The sequence below is a fragment of the Anabrus simplex genome, chromosome 1 (assembly GCF_040414725.1).
Source record: "Anabrus simplex isolate iqAnaSimp1 chromosome 1, ASM4041472v1, whole genome shotgun sequence".
Taxonomy (NCBI): Eukaryota; Metazoa; Arthropoda; class Insecta; order Orthoptera; family Tettigoniidae; genus Anabrus; species Anabrus simplex.
Window position 1 is genome coordinate 520967318 of NC_090265.1, and position 25403 is coordinate 520992720.

General features: G+C 37.7%; 1 protein-coding gene across 1 annotated transcript in view; it reads right to left on the reverse strand.

Moving 5' to 3' along the window:
• The window catches only part of Ir25a (ionotropic receptor 25a), a 113444-nt gene extending 88291 nt beyond the window's left edge, over positions 1-25153 (reverse strand). Inside the window, exons 1-4 of the mRNA XM_068228108.1 lie at positions 25129-25153; positions 23579-23738; positions 20235-20380; positions 5408-5637 (exon numbers count right to left, since the gene is read on the reverse strand). Coding sequence (XP_068084209.1) covers positions 5408-5637; positions 20235-20380; positions 23579-23738; positions 25129-25153 — 561 coding nt within the window. The remainder of the gene's footprint in view (positions 1-5407; positions 5638-20234; positions 20381-23578; positions 23739-25128) is intronic.
• Positions 25154-25403: the final 250 nt, after the last annotated feature.

Sequence of the window (25403 nt, forward strand, 5' to 3'; positions counted from 1 at the left end):
TTGATTCCCATCCAGGTTGAAGATTTTAACTGCAAATGGTTAATTTCTCCTGCTCAGCAACTCAGAATTTGTGTTAGTCTTAATGAACTTCTCTTAATTTACATTCAATACACTGCACTTCCAACTACCATAGAAAGAGGCAATAAAGGATTACATATTTAAATCAAATAGGTTATAAAGATAATAGCGGAAAGTAAGTGTGAACACTTGCGACAGCGACTGTGGTTTACTCTGGAGGCTCACAGTGTAGACGCAAAACTGGGCATCAACAGCTGTGAAATAATTCAGTGTCAAATGTTAATAATATTTAATTGACAGTGTACTCTGAATGAACAAGACAAGAAAACTGTGTATTTATTTTGGTTTATAAAATAAACTTCACAAAAGTGTACACTTTCACCCAATTAAATTTTCAATTTTTTGATGATAGAAAATAATCATAAATATTTCAGAGAGGTAATAAACTAAAATTGAAACACGGTTATATTTTTAATGACTTTGCATGTGCTGTAAAAATGTAATCAAATTTAGTCAATATTTACTACAAAAAGGTTGTACATGAATGTTTGAAAAACAAACTTTGGGCAAAACATGATCAAAAATAAAATATAGTTTGTTTTAGCGTAAAATTCTTCTGAACATACCAAGTCACCAGCACCCTATGTTTTTCCTTCTTCGGTCAAAAGGAGATCCTTAGGTTGCATTTTGGTCACTTTGGTTGCATATCTTCTTCCTTTTTCTACCTTCAGACTGTACCTCACACTTTGCTTAATTCATTGCTGCTTCTACCTTGTACTCAAATGTGACCTAACTCAAGAAAGATTCTTCATTGGAGTCCGGGATTTCTCTTTCTAATACCCCTGGTATAGAAGAGATACAGCTTTTGCAATAGCCAAGTCTGTCTTGTAGTTTTGAGACATATGTCCTTAGAGCACTTCAACCGGATGACGCTATAAAGGTTTTTGTTAGCATTCTGGGTTTCAGTAGCCCTGCATATTGCCATAATTGCATCAGAAGCTGGCTTCTTATGAACAGGGATTATTTTAAAGAAAATTGGTTAGTCCAGAGGTGCATGAATTTCTTTCTTATTGTCACCTGTGGTGGGACAGAAACTGGAAATAAGCATTGTGTATTTACCTTTTATTTTAAGAAACCTCAAAAATAGAATTTGAGACTCATGAACTTTTGAAAATCATTGATTATAGAATTTCTTAATATGTTGTTTTACCATTATATTTTTATGAACAGATCAAGAAATAATTTACATTATAAGAATTATTTTTAAAGTGATCTTTGTATTTAAATTTCATGTAGTTGTGTTTTAATGAATTTGGAAGAGGGTTGTGTATCATTTAAATTAATTTAAAAAAGGGTGAAGAAAAGACATTCTGGACTTTGAAGAAATATTTGTTTTATACTGTCTGAGTAAAACGTGTTCAGTACATAATTTTTGAACCAACAGGTACTGGCACATGGAGGAAGTAGGTGATGCAATTCTACTCGCATCAGCAGTTCAGGAACTGGCCATATATGGTTACGCAATTGGATTTGTCAGAATAACGGTGTTTCCAATTGGCGAAAACTGGACTTTAGAGAAATTTGGTGTCCTATTGGTTACTTGTGATCTGTCCATTTCTGGCCTTCTGCTGGCTTCGTGTGTGTGATGCATGTTGTCTGCGTCTTTGCCATCCGACCGTCCTCGTGAGTGCTTGTGCTTGAGGGCTACCCTTCCAAGGGTCCCTAGCTTTTCCTATTATGTTTTATTTTATTTAATTCCTTCTAGTGTTTCGGTATTTTCTTGTTTAATGTAAATTTCAATGCTTTAAATTGAACATTGTCGGAGTTTGCTCTAGATCCCTGTATTCACCGCTTTCACTTTTCTGAATGACTGTGTTTTCGACAGACAGTCCCCTGCATCTTGTTACTGGCAACTTACTGTAATTCTGCAATTAACTATTTTAAACGTCGTGTTTTACATATTTACCTAGATATCTTGATTAAGTCTTTATTTTGGTTTATTTGATTTTGTATCTTTTGTTAATTTTAAGTTAATATATTTGAGCCAAAGGGTGATTATTGTGAACCTTTTCTTCCCTATAACGTCATACCTTCCCGCGGACCTCAATAGGGCTCCTTCACATTCCACAATCCTTTCCGTAGTTGTCGTTGTTAGGCCTGTAAGTTATGATTACATTGCGTATGGTGTGATTTTGCGTGTTTGATAAGTTAACTTTGATATTTTTATATTTTTGTATTTTCCCTATTTATTTTATTATCCCACACTGAGCAATCCTCAGACACAATTAAATTTTTTCGGGACAGCGAGTTGTCGCTTAGAGATACAGTAGATAGCTGCTGTCATGCTGTCGGATCAGGTTTAGAGGGAACAAGTATACGGCTTGTAATATATTCTATATTATTCTGGATGAAGAACTATGTTAATTCAAGTCTATGGTGCTTGGTACAAATCTGTATTGTATCGGCAGAACAGCTTACTTGGATTGAGGTTTCTGATAACATGGAAAAATTCATAACACTGAATTTTCTCCTCCTACGATCAAAGGTGATCAATTTTCACAAGCATAGGGCCAATGTCTAATTTAAAGACTAGGCAATTAGGGAGTGCTAGTCCAGATAGCCCAAACCAAAATCGCAGAAGGAAGGAAGGATGTCCATGGAGCCAATTTTACAACGAGAAAAGGGGAATGAGTAACCACGGAATACAGATGACCTCAACGGAAGCTCCAATTGGTGAGCCACAGTTAGATATAGCAAGCAACAGTAAATTTTAGTAACATAAATTCTAAATTCTCTCCATGCTTAAAGGAACTTTTCTTATTCATCTAATTTTTTTGGTAATAAACTTTATTTCATATTGTGTTAATTTTCTTTCTCAAAGTGTTACTTAATGGTTAATTATTTAAAATCCCATCCCTGTGATTTAAGTATAAGTCTCTATGCTATTCAATATAAATTTTGCTGTACAGTTTTGTTTAAAACAGTAAAGCTGGCGCCCAGTCAAAGCATAGAGAAATGGGAAACCATGGAACGATAATTGATATTCCATTTGCATGGCAATTTGCAGGCAAGCCACATATAGTTCATATTTATATTGATGTGTCCCCAGCTATTAACTTTTGTCTCCTCAAGTGTGAAGCTAGGTGAGGCGAACAGTTACAGTACTGCAAGAAAACAGGGAAAGGATCTATCAAGACCAAGTCACCTGAAGAATTGACAATCAAATTAAAATCGATAGCCGAAGAGTCAACTCCAATGAATCCCAGGAAGAAACATGGATGGTGGAATGAAGAATGCAACCAGGCAATAGTGAGAAGACATCAAGCCCAAACATCTAAAAAACACACTAGAAATGATAGAAAATTTCCCAAGAAAAAACAATTGCATGATTATTACAAAACTTTCAGCAGATATCTTAAAATATATGAACCCCCAACATTAATGCTGAGAGATCAATCAGGAAAGTTAACCTAACCAAGAAAATGCAGAGGTCCTTGCAAAGATATTCAACAAACTTCTAAATTGCATTGACCCACTAGAAACATTTCAAGTAAACACTGACTCACCCATTTTAACCATCCCTGATCTAATAGATCCTCTAACCATCAGCACAGTGGAACTCGCAATTAAAGAACTAAATAATTACAAGGCATGTGGTGAAGACCTGTGATCATAAATCTCCATTAACCACACTTGTTGCTGCAACCATTCTCCTCTCAATCCTGCTGTTCTCTTCACTTCCTTGTAGTCTTTGTAGTCCATTAACATCCAGTAAAAGAGTGGAACACAAAGAAAATTCCAGGGCATTAGACCACAGGAATAATCCATCCATTACTTAAGAAAGGAGATAAAACCAACCCAGATAATTACAGAGGAATAGCACTTCTGGATTGTACATATAGAATTTTCTCTCGCATAATTTAGAACAGGATCAAGAACACTCTGGAACCACAACTTGGAGAATACCAAGGAGGATTTTGCCCATACAGAAGTTGCTGAGACCATATTCTCAGCCTGAAACTAATAACAAGTACAGAAATAAACAGCTTTTTATCTCATTCATAGATTTCAAAAAAGCATGTGATAGTCATTATAGACCCACACTTTTAAAAATCCTCAGATCATAAAGTCTTCATCTCAAATTAATAACAATCATGAAACTAACTTTAGCCAACACAAATTCTAAGGTAACATTAAGGGAGAAGTGACAAAATATTTTACAATAAAAACTAGTCTCAGACAAGATTATGGATGATGGATTATCTGTACAGCTTTTCAATATGGCTCTCGATTACATAATGAAACTCTGATAAAAAGAAAACCCACCTAAATTCAAATATTGGAGCAAAACCTTCAATAACAACAAACTGCTTGGGATTTGTGGGTGACTTAGCTCTCTTAGCACTTCACTTGGAAGAAATTTGTGCCCAGGTCACCAGTCTCCAAAAATTCACCCTAAAAATAGGTTACACATATCCTTAGAGGAAACTGAGATCATGCCCATGAAGCCCCTGAGCATAAATAAAGTTTTCATATGATAAAAAATTTAACATAGTTCTACAATTTAAACATCTTTGAGAAATCATCACTCACAACTTAAATAAGAAAGTAACATGGATAAATACAGAATTAAAAACTAACTGATCAGCTCCTCAAAATTAAAAGAAGAATCATCAGAACTTACATAAATAAAAAATACCAGATTGAAGGAGTCTGGAGAATCCTTCCTAATGAAACTGTCTATCAAGAGATTGATCCAATCACCAACACAATGAAGAAAGAAAGTATCTCATATTATTTCACATATTGTAACTGGCAGGAAACTGGATTTTACAACTAGTGATGAGAAATCTTGTAAAGAAGACAGGAGGACAAAAGAACCGCAAAGTTCAGCAAGATCCCAAAGCAGTTGGACTCAATTTAGCAGATGCAGAGAACAAAAATAAAATTAACACCCTTCATAAGACTCACAGATTGTCTGGAGAAATGACACATAGACGGGCTATAGCATTCAGATGAACTGACAAAGTTACAATCGGAATGAACTAAAAAGTAATGGGCAGATAACAGGAACCAAACAGTACAAACTTCAAAGAGTGAGTGTGGAATGACTCAAGTGGTCCAATATGACCAACAATGTTAATAATAATGTCATGGAAAATGTAATGATATTAATTTTTTTTAAACAAATGTTTCACGGAAGAAGCAAATAAATATTATGTGATAAACTGATCACTATTTAATAAATTCTCACAAAAAGTATTGGCTCCTCATATTTCTTAGCTTCCTATAATAAGAATATAGTCAATATGGATGCTTATACAGTCTTAATATAGAATACTTGTTTCTGGTAATTTTACCATTTTCTCTTGAAAAAGATGAAACTCACCAAGGTAATGGTATACCAGGCATATTTCTCCCCAAGGTAGCCAAGTTCGCTGCCCATATTGAGCACCCTGGTGATGGTGTTGATGGTTCCCACAATGAAATAACTGAACACTTCCAGCTTCTCATAGCGCAGCAGCTGTTCTCTCAGTTTGTCTTCTGTTGGTGCTATCTGGTTAATGACATGCCGAGTAGGGACATTCTGCAGGAGTGACTTGTACTTGTGATCCATCACTGGAATACACAACATTGAAAGCATTCTCTGTTGATGCTGAACAGGGAAAACATTTTTTCATAGAAACAAGAAATTAGAAAAGGAACTGGAATAAGTGATATGTAAACAGAGAATAAAAATAAAAATTGAATTATACTGGTTCAGGCTTTTGCGGCTAATGTCAATCGACAAGCTTTGATTGTTTTTCAGGATATTAGGCTGGGTAGATAGCTACGCTGCAGTAGCTATTGTCAAGAAGAAATGACACAGGTTTATTTACATGGCGGGGCTCAGGCTATGAAGCATGCTCTTATGCCAAACCATATAATTTTACACCTCCATAAACATAATATAGAGAGCATTATAACTAAAAGTAAATTTAATGTAAACAAAACATGTAATTTAAATAAAATTTAAAGTATCATAAAAATAATTTGAAAATTATGAAATGAATACACAGTATTTACTATTATTAAAACTAAATGTCAAAAAATTTAAGCTATAATGAAACTAACCTTACTTCTACATTTTATTTATTTAATACTCTAACATTTGAGGTTGCTTCTTAGAGTAATTCATCTCAATGTAGGTAAAATTTCCAGCACATTCTTCTGAATAGCTTTAAGTTACTTACATCTCCAATTTCAGCCGGGATAGAATTCTAGGAACGTATGGTCCCCGGTACAAATAAGTTGTTATATGTACTGCTGGGATGAGTGGGGATGGACAGCAGGGATCGTACCAGTATTGATGACCTTGAGGGTGCTGTACCTGAGTTGGGAGAGGTAGCTGAAATCATTTCTGGGGTAATGTGGTTTACCTGTTTGCAGTATTTTTTGCAGAAGAGAAACAGCATGGTACTTGTGTCTTATCACATAATCTTAACCAGGACAGCTGATGGAAGAATGGGCTGATGTGGGAATGGAGTGGAACATTTAGAATGAATCAAATTCAGGCATTACACACCTGTTGAAATTTAGAACCAAGTGAACAACTTGTATTATTGTAGACTACATTACCACAATCAAATATTGGTAGTATTAGTCCTTAAATGAGCAATTTCCTGGTTTTGAAACTAGAAAGTTCCTCATTTTGTACAGTGAGTGTAATAAACTGAATACATGTTGACAAATTTTTGTTACATGCTCTGACCAACTTAAATACTTATCAAAAATTATTCCAAGATTCCTAATGGAGTCTTTCAGTGTTATAGGTGTTTCAATGATTTTGATAACTGGTATATTGATTGGTTGGTACAGGTTGGTACCACCGTTGATTTTCTTCTCTGCCTGTGCAGTGTGTCTGTCATCAGGCAGTGATTAACGGTCTCCAAACTCTGCTAATTTGCAGGCTCTCTTCTTGTCTGTTGAAATAGTTGTCATGCTCCACTGTCTCTTCAGCTTCTTGGTAGAGGCAAGATGATAGCCAGAATTGTGGTCTCCTCAAATTTCACCTCATATTCGAGGAAAGAGATTGTGTGCTCCACTACTGTAGATTTTTTAGGGTGGATGAAACGGCACTGATGCTTATATTCCTTCACCCTAGTGTTAATGGTGCATTTGGTGGTACTGATATAAACCTCCCTGCACAAACAGACCGCCCAGTGGTGTTTCTACTCTCCAAGACCTAAGCAGCAGTACGGGTGGTGCCCGACCTTGCAAGGAGCACGCACATGTTCAAACTAGGATCAACAGCCAGTCCGAATGTCAGCTGTTAACATGGTGAGACAGTTATCATTACAACACCGTATTATTTTAAATGTAAAAGTTATTTTAAGTATGAATCGGCTGGATGGGGATGCGATGCATTTGTTCAGCAATTTCCTGGTGAAGTGCCACCTTAATGAGCACAGATTCCCATAACTGTAAATACACTTGAATCTACTGACTCAGTGCTCAATAAACAACATGCGCACACATGAACAGTTTTAACAGAGGAAAAGCTAAATGGCAATAGTGCAAATCTTGAATGGTCACCACATAAATCACTCACAAAATTAGCACAACAAGTAGGGATTTCGGTTTCTTCTGCACACAGAGCTACAAAGCTGTTACATATCAAACTGTACAGGTTTACACGGGCCCTGCTAATCCAGCCACAAGAGTAAGATATTGTAAGTGGTATCTTGTATCACTGAATTATCATTTATTCGACCAACAACTTGTGTTCTTTTCGGATGAGGCCTGATTTCATCTTAATGGTCATGTGAACAGTCATAACTCTCACTATTGGTGTGCAGAAAATCCTAATGGTGTTTATGAAGTCCCTCATTATGGAGGATGACACTTCCAGAAACTTTTATAACGAAAGATTTCATATAAGTTTGTCTACACGCTTAAAGCAGGTGGCCGCGCATGACGTAACTTGGGCTGGGGCAGCTGCAGTAGGGCAGAATACAAACACCGTACGCTCAGCCTGGTTTTATAAGAGAGAGACCCTGTATACATGTGCAATAGAGAGAGGATCCCAAAAATCCACAGCTGAGTGTAACTTGTGGGATATTCTTCGTAGTTATAAAGCTGGTCTTGACATTGTAATGCTTTAAAATCTTGCCAGTTTTAACCAAAATCACTGGGATGTAAGAAAGGAACATGTTTGTATCATGTGTCCCTTCTTGTTTCTTAAAAATGTATTTGTATTCTACTATGAGCTAAATTAGATAAAATCATGCAGCAGTTTGCCAAGATCACTTAGACAGCATTGTCAATAGAAATGAGCCAACAATTTTCATTTCGAAGAAACAAGTCAGACATAGACTGGTAGTGACGATTAAAAAAATATGAGGGTTGAGTCATAAGTCATGGCAACTATTCCTTTCATCACATTTGAACGGTGCTACCTTACAATGGTCATATGTCCTGGAAAGCATGACACTCATAGTACACGGACACAGCATGAAATAAGATAGAGTTTGAGGGATGTTCCACCATTCAACACATTGTAAAATACATTCAATTATAAGAAGACCGGTTTCGACTCTCTTGCAGATGCCAAGTGGTTTGTCTTTGTACATTTATATATGTTTCATCTAGTTTAATCAGTTGGAGGCAAGACTGTTAAGCCGAGGAACATACTTGAAATACCAATTGTTTCATATTGTAAGTGTGCTTTCAACCAGTGCAAGAAATTCCAGTATTTCCGTGTCTGTGAACGCGCGACAGTCTAGACCAGAACCATGTCTTTGTACATTTGTTTCAAGGTGTGTGTATTTTATTCAGTTTTTTAAGATAGAAACAGAACTGTCAAGTCCAGGAACGCTCTTAGGGAGCTAAGGTTTCATAAGTGTCCATGTCTCGTGTTCAACAGTGCATGTGTTTCCAATGTTACATGTTCCATGAACACAGGACAGTTTAGACCAGAACTAGGAACATATTAAGTTCCAAGTGCTGCTTGCCATGTACGCGTTGCATTTCAAAGTTATGTCTTGCAACCCATTGATGTTTTTCCAGGCTATCACCTTTAAATTTTCTTATTATGATGATTGTTATCAGATTCCCCCTGAATTTATTTTCAACCGGAACTGATGACGACTCCAAGGGAATCGAAACTGGTCTTCTTATAATTTAATGTATTTTACAATGTGTTGAATGGTGGAACATCCCTCAAACTCTACCTTATTACTTAAACGTCAACACGGAAATGAAGATCATAACCTACGATAGCATGAGATGACGGTGCTTTGGACAGGCACCAAGCACAGGACGATGGGACCGCAGGAGTGGGTCAGGCTCCATGCAGAATGGATGTGATGATGCAAAAATAGAATGTGTACATTGAATTGCCTGTTCACTGTGATCGCAATGCCATAGAGAGCTTGTGGAAGCTGTGGGGAAGAATACCCTTCCATACCAAATTATTGCAAGAATTTGAGCACGGACATAAAACAAGTAGCAATTGGTACGGAAGACCTGTTAGTGTCCAGACTGATGTGTCATGTGCAGTAATTACTGAGCGCATGGACATGGACACAAGATGGACACTACTTGAGCTACAAGCTGAAACAGTATCATCCTTCACCATGACAACGCCAGACTGCATGCAGTAGAGACTGAACAGAGGGAACTTCAGCTCCAGGAGTGGAAAGTACTGGAACACACGCCATAGTCCCTGGACCTGTCTCCGTGCCATTTTGACGTCATCCCCAAAGTGAAACAACCCTTGTGTAAGTGTGGGACATGAGAAGACATTACCAGTACTGTGAAACATGAGGTTGCAAAATTCACACATGGTGAGGTGACAGGTACCTGACCTATCCCCCATCATTGGTAACTTGTTATGGGTTTCGTAATGTTATTTGCTTTACGTCCCACTAACTACTTTTAAGGTTTTTGGAGACAACGAGGTGCCAGAATTTAGTCCTGCAGGAATTCTTTTATGTGCCAGTAAATCTACCGACATGAGGCTGACGTATTTGAGCACCTTCAAATACCACCGGACTGAGCCAGGATCGAACCTACCAAGTTGGGATCAGAAGGCCGGCGCCTAAACCATCTGAGCCACTCAGCCCAGCATTCTGAGGGTTTACCATAGTTACTGTACTCAGAGACTAAACATTACGTAGCACAAGTATTTCATGGCTGACAGTTTCCTTGCTAAACCTGGTAAACATACTCAGCATTCCACGGCACCTCATGCTCTCCACTCCCATCAGTATATTTCCATTTGTCTGGTAGACATTGCATTCGTGCAGGAAGAAACAATCATTGCCAGGACTTATGCCCTAACCTTTGTACAATTAAAAACCATCCCTTGTCTTTAGAAAACAATTTGCACACGTGTCATTTTGGATGTGTCCCTCCTCCCCCACGTAACCGTTGATGGTTAATGATGCCAATGCACACCTAGAAATAGCCAAACATTCTTCCCTTAAGCAGTCAAGGACATTGCTGTTAAGGAAGTGATTTTTAAATTTGTACACATTTTAGGATTGTACAAATTTGTCCTTGAGTTAGGTGTTGCACTGCAGATTTATCTAGCTGTAAGTGATGGGACTGCCTGCTGTCATTTCTTGATGGATGCAGTACTTTTGCATGCATCTCTTGGCAAAGGCCAGAGCAAAGTGTAGCTTGCACCAAAGTCCCAGTCAACATCCATGGCTGTGACAATGTGGAAGTTGCTGGGGTATGGGTAGTGCTGAGTAATGACCTTCAGAGCATGAGTAGTGCATCTGAGTGTTATGAAAGGTGCTGCTCGTAGGGTCAGTCGTGCTACAATAGTACTTTCTGACCCAGTGAGGAAAGCAATGGCAAACTACCTCACTCCTCACCTTGCCTAGTATGCCTCATTTTGTTGCTGCCATTGGTTTTTGGGGTCTCCTTATAACTGCATAACCTTTGGTGGTGCTATTTGAGGATCCAACCAGCCTCTGGGCTGATGACCTAACAGACAGACTAGTGATGGGAAACATTCTCAGCAAAAAGCAAGAGAATTTTAATCATTTCAAGTCAGTCTTGAGCACTTCAAAATCTTTGAAAACAGACTGGTTGACAAGTCTGTCATGGGGCCAGATTGCTAACCTCTCCCTCCTCTTTTCCCCTCAACATAACACCTCTGTACCCGCATTGCACAAGGCAGGAGTGCATATGTAGTGTATGTACCTGAGGGGCCTGTATGGCGAGGCCTGTTCTGGGGTGTTAAGCCTGTATCCCTTAGGAGTGAGTGGAGAATGATGCCCAGTATCTGGTAAATAACTGGCAAATGGAAATTCTGTTTAATGCTTGGGTGTCCTGATGTGTTCTGAATTTCTTGCTTTGAAAACTGCCAACATTCTCAATGAAGAGACATAATTCAAATCACATACATTATAGAAGCATAGATAATTGCTTCTCTAACCATAATATTGATAAATGGTGCACGATGTCAAGTCTCAAGTCCTGAGAGTCAGTTGCCGAAGACAGCTAAATATAATCGGTCGAATGTACTCCAAGGAGATAACTTACCCAATGGCTTACTTTGATTGTGCCATATATCCATAATTATTCAAGTCCTAAGTGGAACTTGCAAAGTCTTTTATCATTAAGTTTTGGTCTTTAAATGGTTCAAATTACCACTAGAAAGTGGGAGGAGTTTACTGAAACATTAAATAGTGTTTTCTGGCAGGTCAGTTCTTGTTTCCCATTGTTTTCTCCTCAGGAGAAAACAGCAATATTTCTATACATTAAAATCATACAGACAGGATTGGCAAGATACTGGAGAAATGCAACATAAAAACCATCTATAAACCACACTGGAAGCTAGCCTGTTATCTATTACCAGTAAAAGATACAACATAACTACAGGCTCCTGGAGTATACCACATTGAATGTAGCTGCAGAAAGTGCATGTTGGTGAAACAAAACATCTGATCTCCACCTGCCTAAAAGAACATATCCATCACACCAAGAATCAAAACACAGATATTTCAGCGGTAGCCAAACATTCCTACGAAACAAGACACGGAATATCATTTGACAAGTCCAAGATCCTAGCAGCTATCCCTTGGAATCTGGAAAGGAGAATCCGCAAGGCTATTGAAATCAAGAAACATCCGAACAATATGAATTTAGAAGAAGGATATCAAATCAGTAATTCTTGGATGCCTATCATACATAGTTTAAGACATACAGATCACAATATAAACATGCAGGTTGAACCTCCTATTACATAATGGTGCAGACAAGCCTCACTACCCGGCTGTGACACATACCTTCCAGAATTTTCACGAGACAGCCAGGGGACTTACGTCAACCAGAAAGGTTAGGATATATAGACCGAGGTCAGGAACTACTCTTTGTAGTGTGATTGCTGCCTGGGAGACTGATTACCTCGGATCGAGTAGGGGTATTTCAGTCACCTTGACAAAGAATACTGCAATGTATTCGAAACGTCAGCAAACTTTACGTAATGTACAGAAAACAGCAACATGGTTCAACCCGGAAAATTAACTAAATACGAGGGTTGGGGCAAAAGTCATGGCAACTACTTTTTTCCTTGAAGATACCAGTCCGGTTGGAAAATATGACATATACAGACAAAAGGACAAGGTGTTAACTACATGTGTGAACAATGAATAGCACTGAAATGTCGTAATACACTAATTTATTACGCTAGTATACAGGGCAATATGGCTTTCCCGGAGCAAAAGAATGACAACACAGTACACATAAAGTTGACATGACAAACCTGGGCCTAAAGACCCTCAAAGTAGTCCCCTGCTACTGACACCACACGCTGCCAATGATGTGGGAGGCGCTGAATACCATCTGCCTAGCATTTGCTGCACCATGTGTGAATCGGGTCACCTGTTGGTGCACAGCATTGGCAATGTCCTCTTGTGTTGCAAACCGCCTGCCACGTAGTGGTTCCTTAATCTTTTGAATACCGGGCGAGTTGGCTGTGCGCGTAGAGGCGCGCGGCTGTGAGCTTGCATCCGGGAGATAGTAGGTTCAAATCCCACTATCGGCAGCCCTGAAGATGGTTTTCTGTGGTTTCCCATTTTCACACCAGGAAAATGCTGGGGCTGTACCTTAATTAAGGCCATGGCCGCTTCCTTCCAACTCCTAGGCCTTTCCTATCCCATCGTCGCCATAAGACCTATCTGTGTCGGTGCGACGTAAAGCCCCTAGCAAAAAAAAAAAAAATCTTTTGAATGAGATCAAAGTCACAGGGCGAAATGTCGGAACAGTACGGTGGGTGCTCCAATTCTTTCCATCCCCAACGTCGCAGTAGCTGCCCTACAGACTTTGCTTTATGTGGTTTTGCATTGTCATGCAGGATTATTGCACTGTCCACAAGATCCAGACGTTTCTCCCGAACACCACGTCATATCTGTCACACCAGGAGGTCCCTGTAGTACTGTGGGGTCACTGTTCTGCCATGTGGAACAAAGTGACAAACAATGACATCCCTGACGTCATACACAACGATCACCATCAATTTGACTGCGGAAGGATTCTGACGGACCTTCTGCCTCCTTGGTGATCCAGCATGTCACCACTCCAAGAACTGACGTTTCAGTTCTGGTTCGTATGCCCTGGCCCAAAATTCATCGATGCCGATCATTCGCGACAAGAATTGATTGCCGTCCTGTTGCCAGTGTGCAAGGTGGTCGGAGCATATTGCATAGTGCACCCACCTTTGAACTTCCGTCAGTGCATGCATTACCCACCGTGATGCGATTTTACATAGTTGCTGCTCATTACGCAATATCCTGTAGACGGTGCGTTTCTCGATGCCACTTGCCCTTTCTAACTCCAGTAGCGTCCATCGTCTGTCTTCATCCAGGAGCTTCTCAATGGTGGCATGTGCTACATCAGTCCGCACACTGACAGGTCATCCTGAACATTGCTCATCACTGGTTGACACACGTCCTTGCTGAAACTTTCCTACCCACCGTGCTACTGTATGGTATGGTAGGGCATTATTCCCAAGGGCTTTCACTAATTCACTGACATTCCATCACATTTCTCCCTTGGAGAACGGCTATTTTGATGTAAGCGCGCTGCTCAACACGGGTTACTTCCATCTCGCACGACACTCACCAACTGACTGATTTCATAGCCCTCACTGCGCTATTACCAGCTATCACAGAACCATCTGTTGTTCTGCATATACATTATGCCTGCAGAACTTCCGCACAACACATATACGTTTGTGATCCGTTCACATATCTACAAGAAAAAAAATAGTTGCCATGACTTTTGCCCCAATCCTCGTATTTCCATCAATGCCCATTAGTCTGCACATAATTGTACACGTCCACTAGTCTGCATTCTGACAGGTGGCAAAGCCTTTGCATGAACTTGATGGGTAGTTGTGCTAATTTCCTGAGGGAACTAAAACAAATCAAAGACTGCCTAATGGTTAGTCGTAGTGTTACTATGGATGATAATGAGAATATATGTTCATATCAGAGTAAAAGTAGCAGCAGTATCTATGAAGATGATGCCAAGAGTGGAACAGAAGCTGTAAATAAACCTACTATTGACATACCAACATCCAATGGCACATGACAATGGATGAATGTGACCAATGTGGTTCAGAACATTCCATTTATTGGTGAAGGTGGAGGATGTAAAGAAGTTCAGGAGAAGTTTAATATTCTGAATGTAAACTGAAATAACCAAGTGTATTTAGCGAGATACTGAGTGACGACTTTTTCTCTATAATTTATGGACTTTTTGGGTATTGCAAGAAATTTTGAACATTATTAAGCATGCTACATTGCATTGCACTGTCCAAAAGATCCAGACGTATCTCCTGAACACCACGTCATATCTGTCACACCAGGAGGTCCCTGTAGTACTGTGCGGTCACTGTTCTGCCATGTGGAACAAAGTGACAAACAATGACACCCCTGATGTCATACACGACGATCACCATCAATTTGACTGGGGAAGGATATACAGTACAGGTATTATAGGTATAGGTATTAAATGAATTTTTCATGGAAAATATCATACCAGTAGTGTTTTGAGATAGTTTATCCTTAAATTTAGTTACCTAGCCAATAAGTTAAGTAATGGAAGGAACAAACAAGTAAACAATGAGAAAGATAGGAACATGAAAAGGAGCAACACTTAACCCTTCAGTTCTCATGCAGAGTTTTGTCATGCCAGTGCTTGCGTGGAGTAAAGTATTACCCCATTCTTTCATAAAAATTTATCAGAACATAAAAATAAAATTATGTTCTTTTCATCTTGTTTCTGAACAAGGACCCTATAAATGAAGGAAATACAATTGAAATTACTGCTAGTATTGCCATACAGAAACTAGATATTCTGTATAACTTTAAGGCAGACAAATATCGCCCATAACAATGCTCGAGTTCATGCAGTCGCAAAAACTAGAACTATGAAAATCAATCACACTTCATTACAATTTGAACACTGAAGTTTAGTCTGTTTTACTCACTTTTTCAGTTTTCTGGTTGAAGTATTCTTCACACACTGTACTGAAATGGTCATGGCAGACATACTTTTCACAAAACACACACCTGCTTTTTCTGACCCCGATTTCTAGGACATCTTCCAGATAATACTCGTGTTTTTTCTTCAAGAGTGGCATCGCAGAGCCATGGGAAATTTCTTCATCCTTTTAATTCATTTGCAAGGCTTTCTCTCTGGTATTGCAAGGCAAACTTGTTTGTGTTGCTCCAACTGCTAACTGAGGTTTCACCAACTCCATTGTCCGGCTCCTTGGCTGTCTGGTCAGTGCAGTGCTCTTCAGTACAGAAGGCCCCGGGTTCGATTCCCATCCAGGTCAGAGATTTTAACCTTAAATGGTTAATTCCTTTAGCTCGGGGACTGGGTGTTTGTGCTGTCCCCAACATACCATACACACAGCTCACACACCATACATAACACTATCCTCCACCACAATAATACACAGTTACCTACACATGTCAGATACTGTCCACCCTCATTGGAGGGTCTGCCTTATAAGGGCTGCATCTGGCTAGAAATAGTCACATTAAATTATTATTATACCAACTCCACTTCAACTGATCTACAGAAGATTCTTCTAGGGAGAGCATTTTCAAGGTTGTTTCCAACATAAACATAGCTACTGAGATATTTTCTCACAATAAAAACACATGCAAGAATGGAAACTGACAAACCAGCAAAATTTAAGGTCACTTGGGTGACGCATGCACTTGAAGCTTCTGAGGCAGAGCTGTACCCCTCCCCCAACAGCAATTTACATTGACAGGCCACCTAGCGTAGGTAAGGGGTGTTAGTTTTAATACTTGACACTCGAAGTCTTCAGCGCCATACACTAGAGACTAGAAGAAAAAATATCAAATCTTAACAGTATAGCCACTTGGACATCGTCTTATTAATAAAAATAGAGCCAGTATATGAAATCAATTGTAATATAGAAGAATATATTTTAGTCTTGGATTTCGGCATGTATACAGTGTAGTTGTAATGACAAGTCTTGCATGCGTGCACCACACATGCACATGAAAGAAATTCAACTCCATTTCACTTCTGCCCCCCCAAGATGATTTCTCCCCCAAAACGGGTTTTTCTTTTTTTTTTAAATAGAGATCCGAATACCAATTTTCACGTCTGCAACAACTTCAGTTTTTATTAGATGTAAGTATTCTCATACAATTAAGTCAATTAATTTTTCAATTCTTTCATGTGTCTCTCCCCCCCTCATTGGATTTTCTGAGAATACGTGTTCCTTTACTTTTAAAGCAGATTCCAAATATCAAATTTCACATCTGTAACATCTTCATTTTTGAGATATCAGTAGCCTAATTAAAAGAATTCAACACCATTTTCAGTCACTATTACCCCCCCCCCCCTACCGCCATCCAAACAAGTGGTATTTATGAAAACTAAAAATACACATTTCTTTATTTTTAATAGAGATTAAAAAATACCATTTTTCACTTCTGTAACATGATAAGTTTTTTTGAAATATATATAAATTCTCATTTTAAAATTTCACCCCCTTTTTAGTTCCCCTTAAGAGGAGTTTCCAAAAACAAATCACCTATGTTTCTTTACATTTACAGGAGATTCCAAATACCACTTTTTATGTCTGTAACATTTTACATTTCTCAGATATTCTGTAGATATATTCTTTCAAAAATTTCACCCCAATTTGTCACTCCTGTTTAACCGTCATTAATTGGATTTTCCAAAACAAAAAAATACCTGTTTCTTTATTTTTAAAGGAGATCCCACATACAAATGTTCAGTTCTGTAATATCTTCAGTTTCTGAGATATATGTATCCTCATTAAAGGCATTCAACCCACGATTCACCCTTTTACAACCCTCTTATTGGGATTTACAGAAAAAACAAAACAAATTTTTAAAGGAGATTCTAAATATCAATTTTTACATGTGCAAACTTTTAAAGTTTTGAGATATAGATACACTCATTTTAAAAATCCACCCCCTTTTCAACCCCCAGTACTTGTATTTTCCAAAAGCAAAAAAAATTAGAAAAGTTTCCTTATTTTTAAAGGAGATCCCAAATACCAATTTTCAGGTCTGTAATATCCTCAGTTCTTGAGATATAAATATCCTCACTAAAGGCATTCAACCCCTTTTTCACCCCTCCTATTGAGATTTTCTGAAAACAAAAAAATACATGTTGCTTTATTTTTAAAGGAGATTCTAAATACCAATTTTTACATCTGTAAACTTTTAAAGTTTTAAGATGTAGAGACACACACATTTTAAAAATCCCCCCCCTTTTTTTCATCTCCCCCCTTATCTGGATTTCCCAAAAACGAAAAAATACCTGTTTATTTTTAAAGTAGATCCCAAATACCAATTTTCTGGTCTGTAATATCTTCAGGTTCTGAAATATAAGTAGCCTCATTAAAGGCACTCAACCCATTTTCACCCTTTTCCACCCTTCCTATTGGGATTTTCCGAAAACAAAAATACGGGTCTCTTTATTTTTAAAGGAGATTATAAATACACTCATTTTAAAAATTCATCCCCTTTGCACCCCCCCCCCAATTAATTGGATTTCCAAAAACAAAAAATACGTGTTCCTTTATTTTTAAGGGAGACCCCAAACGCCAATTTTCAGGTCTTTAATATCTTCAGTTCCTGAGATATATATATCATCATTTTAAAGGCATTCAACACCTTTTTCACCACTTTTCACCCCTCCTATTGGGATTTTCCGAAAACAAAAAATATGTATTTCTTTATTTTTAATGAAGATTCTAAATACCAATTTTTACATCTGTAAACTTTCAAAGTTTTGAGATATACATGCACTCATTTTAAAAACTCACCCCCCTTTTCACCCTCCCATTAGTTGGATTTTCCAAAAACAAAAAAAAGTGTTTCTTTACTTTAAAAAAAAAAATCAAAATTACCAATTTTCAGGTCTGTAATATTTTCAGTTTCTGAGATATAAGTACCGGTATCCTGATTAAAGGCATTTAACCCATTTTTAACCCTTTTTCACCCCTCCTATTGGGATTTTCTGAAAACAAAAAAATACATGTTTCCTTATTTTTAAAGAAGATTCTAAATACCAATTTTTACATCTGTAAACTTTTAAAGTTTTGAGATATAGATACACTCAGTTTAAAATTTCACCCCCCTTTTCACCCCCTGAGTGACGGAATATCCAAAAATCCTCTTTTAGCGAGCACCTACATCTTAATATGAATGTATCCCCAAAATTTCATTTCTTTATGTCCAGTAGTTTTGGCTCGGCGATGATGAATCAGTCAGTCAGTCAGTCAGTCAGTCAGTCAGTCAGTCAGTCAGTCAGTACAAGTAATTTTATATATATCGATTACAGCTCAGAAACATCTGAAAACATGTTCCGCAACTTTGGCAATTCTAAGTCTACAGTACAGAAAACAAAGGTGTTAAAAATGGAATTTAAGAAATGTGGTTCCATTCTTCATAGTGGCTCCATTCTTCTTCTCGGATACGATGAACACAGACCATTACAAGGACATTTTCCTGCAATTTGTTGAGAAACTAGAAGATCTCCAGCTAACTCAGTGTTATTTTCACATATCAGCTGAGTATCTCGCTCTGATTAGCTACTAGCTTCTTTGAGAGCAGAGTAATCTCTAAGAATTTGTGACCACCAAGATCATTCAATGTTTAATGATAACATCATCAGTCATTTCATTTTGCCCATCCTTCATTCATCTACTCATGAAATTCAGGATGATAATTATGGACAACACTGTAGAGAATTAAGAAGTGTTTAGACCATTGGAAAACTTAGAATACGAGGGATCAAGTTAGCTTCAACCGACAGTTGATCTGGAGTAGGGAGGGGGTGTAATGTCTCCAATCCAATGACTAAAAGGTCACTGTTCACTCACAATGTGCCGGCAACCTTAAGTCATATACATGTGAAGCACAGTATTCATGAAATATCTGTTAAGAATTACTGCATTGAAAAATTGGATCAACTGTGTTTTAGTTTCCCTGCTGTTAATCTCGCTAACCTAAAAGAATATCACATAATATTTTCTCTCCCTTTCCTGTTTTATCCTGATTTTTTATTATCCTACACTTCCTTCATCTAGATTGTGGATGGCCACCTCTCCAATGAAGCTATGAAGTAGAGATTTATTGGAGGCTGAGAAGAGATGAATCGAGAAAAACTGATGTTGATGAGAAGAAATTTTACCAAAGCTTGTTAAAATGTGGAATAAACTTGAATTACATGTTCACAGTTTTCATGTTTGCCAATGTCTCTCCTTTCTCAAGCTCTCTCTGTACACACTTTCTTTGTCTCTACCTTGCATGGAACGAGTAGATTAGGCTTTGGCGTAACAGCAGCTAGTTTTGGTTCTAGCTCTACGTTTGGGAATCAGAGGGACTGGCCCCCATTGTTGGCTGTCCTGGGAATAGTTTTCGTTGGTTTCCTGTTCTCTTGCATGAAGGTAAACGCTGGGACAGTTCCTCTTATAGGCCATGACCCCTACCTCCTCACCTTCTCCGCACCTCATATCTCCTCTACAGATATTCTTGGCCTGAGAGAAGGCATTACCTTCTAAGAGGCCTGCCATACCTTTCAGTGTATGGAATGAAAGCTAGCTAGAAAAAAATTCATGTACACTATGTTCATATTCTCCTTCTCAGCTTCCTATGGTATATAAACACTTGATACTATGAGATTTTTACCTGTGGTATAATTGTCAAAAATGATGACAGCATTACTGATGTTTCTGTTATTGACAAGGCTACGGACGATTTCAGGTGCTATGTCACCAGGGGGCATTACTTGGATCAGGTATTTCTGGGCTTCAGAATCTAGATTTCGCCAGTACCTGTGGAAACACAGTTCCTGTAATTAGGCAGTTATTTCACTTATCAGCAGCAAACTTGTTAATTCTTACAAACACTTAAATGATATAACATTAAAATGTATAAGTTACAGCTTTTTTTAAACCAATGTTGAGATTTTCTGGATCACTTCATAGAGACTATATAGCATAGGATAGCCCATTTTATTCACTATTTACGGCTGAGAAATATGTCATTAATACTCCATAGGTTCTTAAGACATAATGTATCAAAATATTACTCTAATTATATATAAAACTAGTGGTCTGTACCTGCAAGTGCTGAAAATATGTTTTATTTGGTGGAAATAGGTTATACTAAAATCAATCAATCAATCAATCAATCAATCAATCAATCAATCAATCAATCAATCAATCAATCAATCAGTCAATCAATCAATCAATCAATCAATCAATCAATTGCATTGTGAAAAACAAAATGCAGGTGAATCATGTTCCGTTCCTTGGAGAAAGAGAAAAAGAAGAGACAAGCTTCCAGAGTTACCAGTATTCGTACAAAAGCTGCTAAAAAAAGAAAAGGAAGGGAAAACATACAGACCTGGTGACTTCTAGGTAATGAATCAGGAAGAAAATGTCACTTGAACTTTGCTCTAATTTTCCCACCAATTGTAATTTTACATTTAAATCCCATTTTTCTCCCATAATATTCTGTCAAACGCAACAAAATTTGTATGGTATATGTATCACAGCTATATGAGGAAACCTGCATATGGAATTTCTGATTGCAGAATTTTTTCAAGTAGTAGGGATTATGAAGTCCAAAATTTTAGAACATAAAAAATACACAAACTTTAGTACGATATATATCCTTATATAAGTCTGACTCGTTAGCTGAATGGTCAACGTTCTGCCTTTTGGTTCAGAGGGTCCCGGGTTCAATTCCTGGCTGGGTTGGGGATTTTAATCGCTTCTGATTAATTCTTCTGACCTATATGTGTCGGTGCGAGATAAAGCCAGTAGCAAAAAAATTAATTAATTCTTCTGGCTTAGGGACAAGGTGTTTGTGTATATCCCAACACCTTCCTCTTCATATTCAGACAATACACTATACTACCAACCACCACAATAACATGCAATAGTGATTACACCCCTTCATATAGGGTTGGCGTCAAGACGGGCATCCGGCCGTAAAACAGGGCCAAATCCACATGTATGATACAGTTTGCACCTGCGACCCCACAGGTGTGGGAAAAGTGGTAGGAAAAAGAAGATATAGCCTTATATAAATTATGTACTGAAAAATTTATACATAGAGCTTTTTAAAGAAGTATTTTCTACCTAATTACAAATTTTCATTAACATGTCATTTAAATTTCATCAAAAAATGGAATTAAAAATTTCAAAAAAATTTTAAAACATATTTTGGAAAAACTATTACTTGTATATGAAAGAAATGTTTGTGATATTTCTACTTTTATATAGGTGGCATTCCCACAAAGTTTCATGAAAATCCATGCATTAGGTAAAAATATCTGTTTATCTCAGGAGTGTTGCCTTAATTAAGGTACAGCCTCAGCCAGCTTTCAGCTAGATGATCTTACCACAGAGCCAACTTACTTGGTATCCTTTTTCCTGGCTTTCTGTCATTTATTAAGTCTGTTCAAACACTTGTTTGTTCCATTTCCACTAAGATACTGTTTTAACAACTGTATAATTCTCAGTTGCTTTAGTACCATAATGGTTAGCACTATTAGCTACCATCCGCAGGGGGCTGGGTTCAATTTCTGGTGTTGCCAGAGATTTAAGAATAGCAGGAGGTCTGGTAAGTGGTTAAAATAGAACATGCAGCTCATCTCCATAGTGCATGGCTAAATGGTTAGCTGGGGTCCTGGGGTTGATTCCCAGCTAGGTCGTGGATTTTAACCTTCATTTAATAATTTTGATGGCTCTGGGGCTGGGTGTAGTGTGCTGTCTTCAGCATTAAAATTCATTATAGATAGGGCTCCATCTTCACATACGCACAGGTTGCCAATGAGCAACTCAAGGACCTGCATCAGGCCTCTTTGGAGGCCACATACCATTATTATTAATACATCAGTTGCTAATAAAAGGCAATATAATCCTTAGTATTAGATTGTTTTAAATATTAGCATTGAAAACCCACTAACATTTTTGGAGGTATGACAAAGTATTAATTTAGTTTCACTGGAATCCAAGTTTAAAAATTTGAGAACCCCTACTTTAAAGAAAATTCCAAGAAAATTGTGGCAGATTATCTTGAAACCTGGAAGTATCATGGCTTTGTACATATTGCAAGTATAACCACCCTAACAGTAATATTATAATGTTTTTATAAATAATACACTCTAAAATATATACAATAAGAACTTTGGTGTTCTTGTACTGTAGATTAAAATGAAGGACATTATTGCTAGCTTCTTTCCAAAGTGGCTGCAAGTTCAAATCTTGCTCAATTGAAGAGAGATTTTTGGAATGGGAAGTCTTGTTCAGGTAGTTTAAAGGCCATGTAAAACATTAATACATGAAGCCTGTAAGACATGTAAGATTTAACTCTTATAGGACCAGCTGATAATATCTTATCGGTTCCCATTCAAGTGAAAAAGACCAACAGACAATATGGCTGCACTAGCTAGTTCTTTTATTCAAAAGATTAATTTTTTGGATTTTCTGTGAAAATATTGTCAACATTTTGGAACACTAAATCATTTCAAAATATTAATTACAACATTTTATTATTATTGATTTATTAAAGAAGAACTGCAAAATATGCCATAATACCTTGATTATTGTTTGCCTCCATAGCATAATGGTTAATGCAATTAGCTGCCATCCTTGTTTCAACTCCCGGTGTTGCCAGAGATTTAAGAATGGCAGAATGGTATATGCAGCTCACCTCCATCGGGGGTGTGTCTGATAAAAGCTGCACCACCTTGAATGAGGACAAGAGTTTCCTTTACTTTTACCTTAGTCCTTTTCAGCACATCATCTGGCAAAAAGCTGATCTTCATAGGTGCACTTTCCCTAAGAGTACTCTCCTAAAGAGGTTTAAACCTCAAATAACATATTTTAGTTTAGAACTATAATAACTGCAATGTCTGTTTGGTTGTCGCTAGGTTTTAGAACAGGTATGGATATATAAAAATTGACAAACCATAGAGATCAGTCCTATTCAAGATGATTTATCCATATAACATTACATACCTGAGATCTCCTTCCTGACCATAGGATGCACTGATGGTAGGCAGAGCCAACAGTTTTGTGAATGACTTGACAGCCTCTGAAGGTATACCCCCTCGAGACATGTCCAGCACCACCTTGGGAGGTGTCGTGTCGTCTATGGACTTGTTGTAAGCCAAACACACTGAAAGAAAGTCCAAGTAGAAATTAAAACAAATTTTCTGTTATTCTGTGAATAGAATAATTTTAAAGTCCTTTTTGGATATCAGAATTTTTTTTTAAAATTTGGATTTAAGGCAATAGAATCTTATAGAAATTTGACTGGATAGTATAATGTGTGAATAACCTGCAGTGCTTATTTTTGGTCATGAAAAAACTTCTTAAATATATACATACATTTGATTGAATCAATGAGTTTGAAAACCAGTCATCTCATTTTTTCAATATTTGCTTTTCTTTGGTTTCTTATTCTTCTGAGGTAAACATATCATTCACACCGTAAACAAGTCATCTCCCGCTACCGTGTATAGGTAATACTGAACCATGAAATCTCGAGGAGATGACTTTTTTCTTCCACTAAACTAGAAGATACTGGCCACAACATTATAAGGATATTGTACTATGAAAGCCCTCATATGGAAAAGCAAAGAATGAACAATATCACTTTCAGATACAACTCCTTTACTTACAAAAGCTCAACACCTATTGATGATGAAGTAACTACTGTTGGGAGATCAGAAGAATGCATATGCAGAGTTTTCACCAGCCAAGCCTGTGATATAATCAGTGCCATAGCAGCTACCATCCAGGTAGCTTATTTTTACCCTCAAGTAGCAGCCCTTGATGCTATCAGTTGCAACCCAACCATCTCTGTATTCAATTCCTCCATGTATTTTGAACTTCTTTCTCAGTTATTTGCCACTTTTCTGTTGTTGCTGCTGTTGTCTTTATTTCCCTTTTTATTTCTGAGTGAGAACTGTTTTGTAAAGACTCTGTAATATCTGGCATTAGCAAGAAGGGAAAGACAACTCATTGTGAAGCTAGAGAAGTGATAAGGCACAACATATACCAACATGGTGAGGATGTTAAGCAAGGAAAATTCACATACTTGGTAAAAGAGAGTAATTTGTGGGCAGCGAATTACACCAAAGAATCAGTTTGAATGACTTAAACTATCCGTGAGGGAGGACTTCGTGCTGGTGAGTGTCCACTGGGTAGCTTACTCCAGGTAAAAAGAAACCTAGATCTGAGGAATACAAGTTCCATTGTGATGGCTTTGATAGAAGAATCACACGAGATGTCATAAACGACTTCTATTCAATGCAGTAAATAATTTATATTTCCCACAGCATCTAAGCTACTGACAGCAGTTAAAGAGAAAAGGCACACACTAAGAAATTCGTTACACAATATGAGGTTCAGGTGAAAGAGGTATGCCAGTAACAGGAACATAATGTCTGGCCCCCAAATATTGTTTATTGGTGAGGAAACTATTTAAAACACATGAAAATATGCTGAACTCAGAACAGGAACATCATTTATATTGGTGAATCTTAGGTTGATAATAATCTTACATTCAATAACTATGTGACTGAGCATGTAGGCTAAGCAGTTTGTTAGCTTCCATTTGAGAGATAATGGGTTTGAACCCCATTGTTGGAAGCCCTGAAGATGGTTTTCTGTGGTTTTCCATTTTCAGACAAGGGTTGTACCTTAATTAAGATCATGGTCACTTCCTTCCCAGTCCTAGTCCTTTCCCATCCTATCATCACCACAAGACCCTGATTATTGAAAAGAAGAAAGCACACAAGCGATACAAAATATCAGGTCTCAATACTGATAATTAGCA